The 9,504-nt window shown below is 29.9% G+C and overlaps 2 protein-coding genes across 2 annotated transcripts; both read left to right on the top strand.

The window, feature by feature from the left end:
* The first annotated feature begins 297 nt into the window (after positions 1–297).
* Positions 298–810, top strand: LOC131030690 (17.8 kDa class I heat shock protein-like). The gene is made up of 2 exons (XM_057961586.1): positions 298–433; positions 515–810. The coding sequence occupies exons 1-2, from the start codon at positions 298–300 to the stop codon at positions 808–810; spliced, it is 432 nt and encodes a 143-aa protein (XP_057817569.1).
* Positions 811–8,536: 7,726 nt separating this feature from the next.
* LOC131030691 (17.6 kDa class I heat shock protein 3-like) lies at positions 8,537–9,095 on the top strand. The gene is made up of 2 exons (XM_057961587.1): positions 8,537–8,672; positions 8,824–9,095. Exons 1-2 carry the CDS (start codon positions 8,537–8,539, stop codon positions 9,093–9,095), a joined length of 408 nt encoding a protein of 135 aa, XP_057817570.1.
* The last annotated feature ends 409 nt before the right edge of the window (positions 9,096–9,504 follow it).

The following is a 9,504-nucleotide window of genomic DNA, read 5'->3' as shown; positions in this document are numbered from 1 at the left end:
CGCTTCACTGCCAAAGCCCTTTTTACATTTCCAGATGCTTCGCCTCCCATTTCTATCTACTATATATAGACACCATCTCAGGCAAAATCAAATAGTCATCTTTTAGCAGCTTGTTTTGGTAGGTTAAATTGCACTTTCTGTACGTTGTTTAATTTCCATTTTTATGGCAAGATTGATAATACTGGTTATGATTTTTTGGGTTTCTTTTATTTGCAGTGAGTAGAGAAGTGAGTAGAAAAGGAAGTTGATAGTATCCCAGTATTTCTATAGCACAGTCTAATTGTCAGTGCAGTTGTGATGGATCCATTCAAGCTTCAGGTGTGGGATCCACTGGATCTCACACCCAATATGCTGGACCTCATACTCCCCATTTATATTCCTGTGGATTGTCTTGAAACTAATCAAGCCCACGTCTTCAAAGCTAACTTACCTGGTATTGTTAATGGAAAGATTTAATTATTTAATTTTCTTTGTCAGCAATTGGATTTTAATTTTCTATATTTTGTTTTGGAAGGTTTACAAAAAGAGGATGTGAAAGTTCAATTGGAAAGAGGAGTTATGTCTATAAGTGGAGAGTTTAAGAAGGATGAGGTGGGCATGGATGACAAGTGGTGTCGTTTGGAGAGACCACATGGCCCTTTCTCTCGTAGCTTCCGCATACCAGAGAATATCATGTTGGATCAAGTGGAGACCAACATGACAAATGGAGTGCTGACTCTGACAATTATGAAGGTGGCTGAGAATAAGCATAGCGAAAATATTCTCGATGCAATTAAAGCAAAGTTTCAGCAATTTCAATCTATGAGTTAAAAACTATTTATTTTGAACAAGGTCTTCTTTATTAATTTTTTTAGTTTGGCATCCACGTTGTTTCATAAATATATATATTATTTGAAGTTTATGATTATGATATAATATTTGAAAGAAAATAAATGTTTTTCTTTTTGAAATCTACTTGTCCTCTATACTATCATTATTATTTTCCTTATTTTGTTGCTTTCTAATATACCCCATTCAAAGAAATGAAAGTCACATTTTAAAATTTTGAAATAATTTATGATAATGTTATTTCCAATACCACATTTTTAAATTTTGTATGGTAATTGTTTTTTTTTATATATAGTTTATTGCTTCTAGATATCTAACTAGATGTACCACAAACTCAAATTTGACAGAAAAACCATTAAAATTTATTGTTACAATTTTTCTTTTGTTAGACATGCCCATAATTTTTCAAGGGTTTGGATTTGACATTTTAAAAATTATAGGTAAAATTATGACAATGTCTTTGATTTGAAGGGTTTGTCAAAAATTGATTTTTCTTGTCCTCCTTTGTAATAGTTCACACTTTCTATGCTTCCAATTTTCCTTATGTCATAAATACATATTTCAATTTTTCTTATTTCATAATAGTTATTTTTACACAATTATTTTTTGGCAGAGATCATCCTACTACAATTAGGTGCATCTAATTGAGGTCATTGTGTCATATATTACTACGATATTTAATCTCCTTCCTCCCTATGTCCAATATTTTCACATATACTACTTATGATCCAGAGGGTTTGTCTAAAGTTTTCTTAACTTCAAGAATAAAAGCTCAAATCTACGTCTTCATTGAAAGCTGTGAATCTATTATACATGCATATAGTACAGTTATAACATGAGAGAGAGTGTGTGTTCATTATTAGTTGTTTGGAATCATTCATCTTTTTGTGGCAACATAGAAAACTAGCATGGTAGGTATTAGTTGAATAATTTAGTTTCATGATGGATAGTATTTTATAAACTAAAAAGAAAATGGAAGGCTGAAATATTTATGTTTCTCTCTTTAATGGTTCTAATTGTTTTATTTGTAGAGATATATTATTTTCTACATGAATATATTAATTATTTTTTATTTCAATGTCTTTGTTCTTTCCATCCCCATTTCATGTTATTGAATGAGTTATATTAGATCTTGCATTAAATTATTAATTCTTTTATCATATAATATATAGTTTTGAATGTTATGAGACAATAAGAAGTATTGATTATACTATTGTAAATTGGTTGGAACCTAGTTACATATGCTTCCATGATCTTATTCATTAAACGGATGTATTTAAAATGTAACATTTGTAGGGGAGTTGATAAAAAGGCATCATACCTTCACATACACATTCAAGATAATATAGTATCTCATCTTCTGTGCATGGAACATATTAGGTGTTTTGTTCAATGGGCTCTAAAAACTAATTCATATTCTTATTTATATAATATGTACTTATTGTAGTTAAAATTGTTTTTTTGGGTATAAATTCGTTTATAGATTTTATTTTCTTGTTGGGTAAGATTATTTTCAATATATTGTATTAGAAATGATACAACGATTATAAACCTTTGTTGAATTCTTATTTGTAGTCAAGTACTTGTAAAAATCTTCTGTAAGAAACAGAGTTAGGAATAACTTTTCCCCACTTCTAGACCCTTTTGTACTCTAATTACTTGTAAAAATTTATTAAAAAAACAGAATTATAAATAACTTCTCCCCAATTCTATATACAACCAACACAATCTAGATTTGAGAACCAAATATAATGTACTTTAAATTCAGTACAATAGTTTATAATATGTTATTTCCAAACACTTAATTTTATCACTTATAATGTCATTGAAACTCATATATTCTTGATTATTATCTGAGATCTAGTGACAAGTCAATAGACATTATGCTATATAAAGCACTTAAACAAGTTTATTCAGTCTAGAGCCTTTACAACACAAATAAAGATTTCATCGGCAGTTTTATGTTATAACACTGTAATTCTGGGGAGTCTCTTTACGCCCAGAGGCGTTCCTATACAGTCGCAGCAGGGGGAGTGAATGATAGAATAAAATTAGAATATTCTCTGTAAATCTTAAAGAAAATGGAAATGTGATCGCCTTAGTTGTATGGACCAAGCACCACCTCCTGGTGCCTGTAGCTTCGTGGACCAAAGATCTAGCAGTTACATGCAATGATGACATGCAGCGGTTACATGCAACCATTGCTCGAAGGAAGAAAGCAAGAGCTACTGAGCCAAAAGGCCATGCAGGAGCAGTTGTTTAGGGAGGCACGTTGGCATCTATTTATAGTTAGCTCAGCCAAGCGCTTGCCCTTCACTTCCAAACAACTGTCGGTAGAATTAGTTAGAGAGCACTGCAATGGACTTTAGCGAACACAACCACTTAACCAATATTCTTGAGAATCCCAAGCATGGTTGTTTTGGGGCCCAACCCCTGCAGACAAGTGCATGTAACATTGGCATTGCCTACATTAGTACTCATTAACCTAGTATATCCATTGCATCTTTCATGCTACTATTAGGCAGGTCAACACAAAAAGTGCACAAGAAATGATAGTAAATTGTAATATCAAACAAATATTTAAATTGATATGAAATCCTTTTCCTCCACAATTAATATAATCTCATTTGAGTTGTATAATATAAAATCATACAAACCGAAAAGAGAATCAAAATGCCCAGACAAATTTCCACACCCAGGCCACAATGCATAACCACACATCACGCCCAACCAGTAGCATTCAAGCCAACGTACTATTTTATTAAATTTCTTATGTTTTGTATGGGTGCATCAAATTTTAGGGTTAGGGTTTCCTGTGTAACCATTTGTATATCACAATAGTTTCCAAAAAGAAAGTATTACTGCAAATATAGATTTATAAATGTCACAATTAGAAGCAATTAATATCAATTAAAAATCAAAAACTTTTTATTTTTATAAAGTGATAAAACAAATAACTTTTATATTTGGCAAGTTATTGTTGTCTAAATAGAATATTATTATTGTTAATTATTTTTCTTTTAAAAAATTAAGAGTAGTCATAGTGATAGAAAAGAGAATTTCTATGTTTCTAAATATTAAACATAAAAATATAATGTTTCTAAATTCAAAAAACCTAAATTACATGTTTAGCAAGATATTTCACAAATAATATTTAATTTTCATTTTAGAAATATCAAGACTTAAAATTATGTTTCTAAATTTTAATGGATGTTTCTAGATTGAAAGAAACAATGTTACATACACATAGATATTTTACATAAAATATTTATAAAAATGCAATTTATAATTTAAATTCTTTTATCATATGTTAATAGATCATAAAATTTATTTGCATTAAAATTTAAAATTTTTTATAAAATAGTTTTCTATAAATTTTTATGGAATCTTTTTTAATATAAAAGGTTTAAAGAATGGTAATGTATAAAATAAATTTTTAATATATATTTTATTTATTATTTAAATATATTTTTTTTAAATTATTGAATGTTTCAAATTATTTCATAAATCTTAAACCCTCAATTAATTTTTTGTAAAATTATTATGACGGATAGGATTAGAGTTAGGGTTTGACAAGCACTCAATTAATATTTTGGTTTAATTACAATTAGGGCTACAATTTAATTTTTAGTAAGGTTAGGGTTAGAATAAAGTTTTCAAAGAATGTTAGTGTTAACTTAAGGTTAAGATATGATTAGTGTTAAGGTTTAGGGTTTAATTATAGTTAGATTAGGGTTGTATTCGATATTAGAAATAGTAAGAGAGTTGGGATTATGGTTATAATTATAATCCAACCTTAATTTAAGAGTAATAGTAATTTTAACCCTTAGGTTTAGTATTAGGGTTATGTTAGACATATATTTATTATTATTAGGGTTCAATTAGGGTTAGGATTAGGAATTTTGGTTTAGTATTAGGGTTATCTTAGTGATATATTTATTAGTATTATGGTACAATTAGGGTTAGGATTAAGAATATAGTTTAATTAGAATTTAAGTATGATCAGAGTTTAATTAAGGTTATAATTCAATGAGGATAGTAGTTATAAATCAATTATAATTTAATTATGTTTAAGCTTAGTATTAAGGTTAAATTACTATTACTCTTAAATTAGGATTGGATTATAATTATAACCACAATCCTAACCCTCTTTCTATATATTATATAGAATATAATCCTAATCTAACTATAATTAAACTCTAACCCTAATTGAAACATAATCCTAATTAAATTTTACCCCAAACTATAACACTAATTGAAATTTAATTCTAATTAACCCTAACCCTAACACAATTTAAGCATAACTAATCTAAATCAAAATCAAATACTAACGTTGAGTATAATTAAAGCCTTATCATAATCAAACCCTCACCTTGGTAATATTCCTAACCTACACCTAATTGAACCCTAAAATAACCTCATCTTACCATAATTAGAACGTAACCATAATGTAACCCTCAACATAAATATACCTTGAAATTAAGCCCTAACCCTAAACTTAACCCTCATCCTAATTGAACCCTAATCCTAATCGATCTAAAACCCTAGTCCTAATTGAACTCCAATCTTAGTTAAAATCTAAGACTAATTTAATTGAATCATAACCCTAATTGACATCTAATCATAACCTTAACTATAATTAAACCCTTTTAATAGTTAAACCCTAAACCCTAATCCATCTAATTGAATGAGAATTTCAACTCTGAACTTAACTCTAATGATACAATTAAACCCTACCTACAAATTCAACCTTAATTTAAACCTATAATCGAACCATAACTCTAATATGAACCCTAACACTAATTGAACCTTAATAATAATTGAATTCTAGCTCATACCCTAACCTTAATTGAGATTGAACCCTAATTTAATGCTAATTGTAATTTAATTAAATCACAACCCTAATTCTAAGCCTAGTTGAACTCCAATACTACCCCTAACTATAATTAAAATATTGCCACAACCTTAATTAAACCTTTATGGTAACATAACCCTAACCGTAATTAAACCTTTATGCTAACATAACCCTAATTGTAATTAAACCTTTATGCTAACATAATCATAACCCTAAGTAAACATTAATCCTAACCTTAAAATCAATCTTTATCATATAATCCTAACCCTCATATCATGATTTATCCTTAAACCCTAACCCTATTTGAATCGAAACATTAACTCTAACCTTAATTAAGCCTAAATGAATTATAATACTAAACCTAATGATAATCATATCACTAACCATAACCATAACACTAAAACTTAACCCTAATCTTAATCCTAAACTTTACCCTAAACTCAAACCTTAACCATAATTCTAATCCTAAACTTAACATTAACATAAACCCTAACCCTAACCCTAACCATGATATAAAACCTAACCATAATCATAATCCTGACCCTAAACCATAACCCAAAACCTTGCCCTAACCATAACCATAACCATAATCGTAATCACTAACCTTGACCATAATCCTAATCCTAACCCTAGCCCGAACCCTAAACCTAACCCTACCCATTATGTAAATCCTAATAATAATCCTAACACTAACCCTAACCATGATGTAAATTTGAACCCTAGCCATAACCCTAACCCTAAATCCTAATCCTAACCATAATCCTAACCCTAACCCTAACCCTAACCATAATCCTAAGCCTTAATCCAAATCATAATCCCAACTATAACCCTAGCTATCACCCTAACCATGATGTAAACCCTAATGATAATCCTAACCCTAAACCTAACACTAAACAGAACCATAACCCTAACCATGATGTCAACCCTAACCCTAACCATGATGTAAACCCTTACCCTAGCCATAATCCTAACCATAACAATAAACCTAAACCCTAAGTCTAACCATAACAGTAACCCTAACCTCAATCATGATGTAAACCATAATCCAAACCTGTCATAAACCTAACCCTAATGATAATCATATCCCTAACCATAACCATAACACAAAACCTTAACCCTAACCTTTTAAACACATTCTCCACCACCGCGCAAATGGCAATTGCGACTAACACGATATGTCAGGCACTTTCACAATTTCACAACTTCACGTGTCTATACCATTTGTTGACCCACGAGACGACGATATCGACTAACACGACATCTTAGGTGCTTTTAGAGTTTTGCACTTGACCTATTAAATGCATTCTCTACCATCACGAAACTACAATTGTGACTAACTTGGGTTGTTATGCGGTTTCACAATTTCACGACTTCACAAGTCAAACCATTTGTTCACCCACTGGATGACGATTGTGACTAACACAAAGTTTTAAGCACTTCTGCAGTTTCGCATGAACATACATAGCCAATTGCGACTTTGTCATTTCGCTACTTCGGAGATTAAGCCCAATCCATTAACCCACAAAATGACGATTATAACTAACACGACCTATTTTTCACGGATTCTAACCCTAAAACTAACTATATATCTAACCCAAATCCTAACCCTTAATCCTTAACCCTAATCCTTTTAATTTAATGATAACCCTAAAATCAACTCTAACCTTAATTTAGTTGTAATGCTAACCCTAATCCTAATTAAACCCTATCCCTACCCCTAATACTGATTCTAATTGGACCTCAACCCTTACCCCAAGTATTATCCTACAATAATAACTCTAATCGTTAACTAAAACCAAATATAACTATTATTTTATCTATAATACTATAAGTCCCTCTAATCTAGACCCTAACCTGATAATGACCCAAAACCTAACTTTATATCTAATTAGTTATTTAATAATACATTTAATACTATTATAACTAAAAGTAATTTAAAATAATAACATAATACATTAAAATATTTCAAATTTATATTATGAATATTATTTTTAATAAATTATAAAATAATATCATAATAGTCAAAACAATATAAATTAATAATAATAATATATTATAATATTTTTACACAAACAAATATATATATAAGCTAGTGTAGGTACTTGACTTGTAGATAAAAATTGTATGATTTTTTAAATTCAATAAGAGAGAATCTCATTCATGATATGTATAGTTACACGCTTACACTTGATTTTGACACAAATATGATGCAATCATCAATGGAAGAGAGTTATGGAAGAGAGTTATTAAAGAATGGATTTTCACTAAGATTTATACTTTTGATTATTACATCATTTTAAATAGAAAAATTTATAATACACAACATATTAAAAAAAAATCTTTTTCTGTACTATAAAAAAACTACAAATATGAATACCAGCGTTGTTGATGAATGTGTGAAATACCAGTCCCTGAGTTTACAGTCATGCCCATCTATTTCTCAATTATATTCCTCACTCATCCTTGTTAAACGTAACGTATCAATCTTTGGAGTTCCAGCAAGTTTACATAATTCCAAGCTGATTAGTTTGAGCGTTTCTTACCTACACCTGTCATTTCTGTACGCTTCACTGCTATAGTCCTTACAATATTTCCAGACGCTTCGCCTCCCATTTCTCTCTACTAGTACTATATATATACATCATCTCAGACAAAATCAAATAGTCCGCTTTTAGCAGCTTGTTTTGGTAGGTTAAATTGCACTTTCTGTACGTTGTTTAATTTCCATTTTTATGGCAAGATTGTTAATACTGGTTATGTTTTTGGATTTCTTTTATTTGCAGTGAGTCAGAGAAAGAAATTGATAGTATCGCAGTATTTCTATAGCAGAGTCTAATTGTCAGTGCAGTAGTGATGGATCCATTCAAGCTTCAGGTGTTGGATGCACTGGATCTCACACCCAATATGTTGGACCTAATCAAGCCCATTCATATTCCTGTGGATTGGCTTGAAACTAATCAAGCCCACATCTTCAAAGCTAACTTACCTGGTACTGTTAATGGAGTCATGTAGGTTTTAAATAAGCTGTCATTATTTCAGAATGATGTATGAAAGATTTAATTATACAGTTTTTCTTATAAGTAATTTTGTGGAAAGTTTATGTCGATGGATTTTAATGTTTCTATATTTTGTTTTGGAAGGTTTCAAAAAAGAGGATGTGAAAGTTCAAGTGGAAGATGAGTGTGTTATGCATATAAGTGGAGAACGTAAGAAGGATGAGGTGGACAAGAATGACAAGTGGCGTCGTTTAGAGAGACCACATGGCCCTTTCTCTCGTCGCTTCCGCCTATCAGAGAATGTTATGATGGATAAAATAAAGGCCAACGTGACAAATGGAGTGCTGACTGTGACAATTCCAAAGGCTGCTGAGAGTAAGCCTAAGGTCATGCTAATCAATATATCTGAAAATTAACTTCACTAGTATGTGAAGATTTTGTGTGAGGAATAAAGCATAGAGAAAATATTCTCTAATGCAATCAAAGCAAAGTTTGTGAGATTCTATTTGATATTTTTTAGTCAATTTGAAAAATAAGAAAAATTAACATTCTAGATGTATCACCTAGCACAGAAAACTCAAATTTGGGAAACAAACCATTAAAATTTAAATCGTCCCATTATTTTATTTATTTTTTTAAACATTGTCCATAATTTTTAATTTTATTTATTGGAATTGATATTTAAAAATTATATATAAATTATGACATCGTTGATTATAGAGTGTGTTAAAAGTTTTTTTTCAAGTTCACATTTTCTATGCTTTCAATCTTTCTTATTTCATAAAGGCATTTTACTTTAATTTGTTATCTTTCTATTTATTTTTT

This window comes from Cryptomeria japonica, chromosome 10 (genome assembly GCF_030272615.1).
Source record: "Cryptomeria japonica chromosome 10, Sugi_1.0, whole genome shotgun sequence".
Classification (NCBI taxonomy): Eukaryota; Viridiplantae; Streptophyta; class Pinopsida; order Cupressales; family Cupressaceae; genus Cryptomeria; species Cryptomeria japonica.
This window is presented reverse-complemented; position numbering and strand designations above follow the sequence as displayed.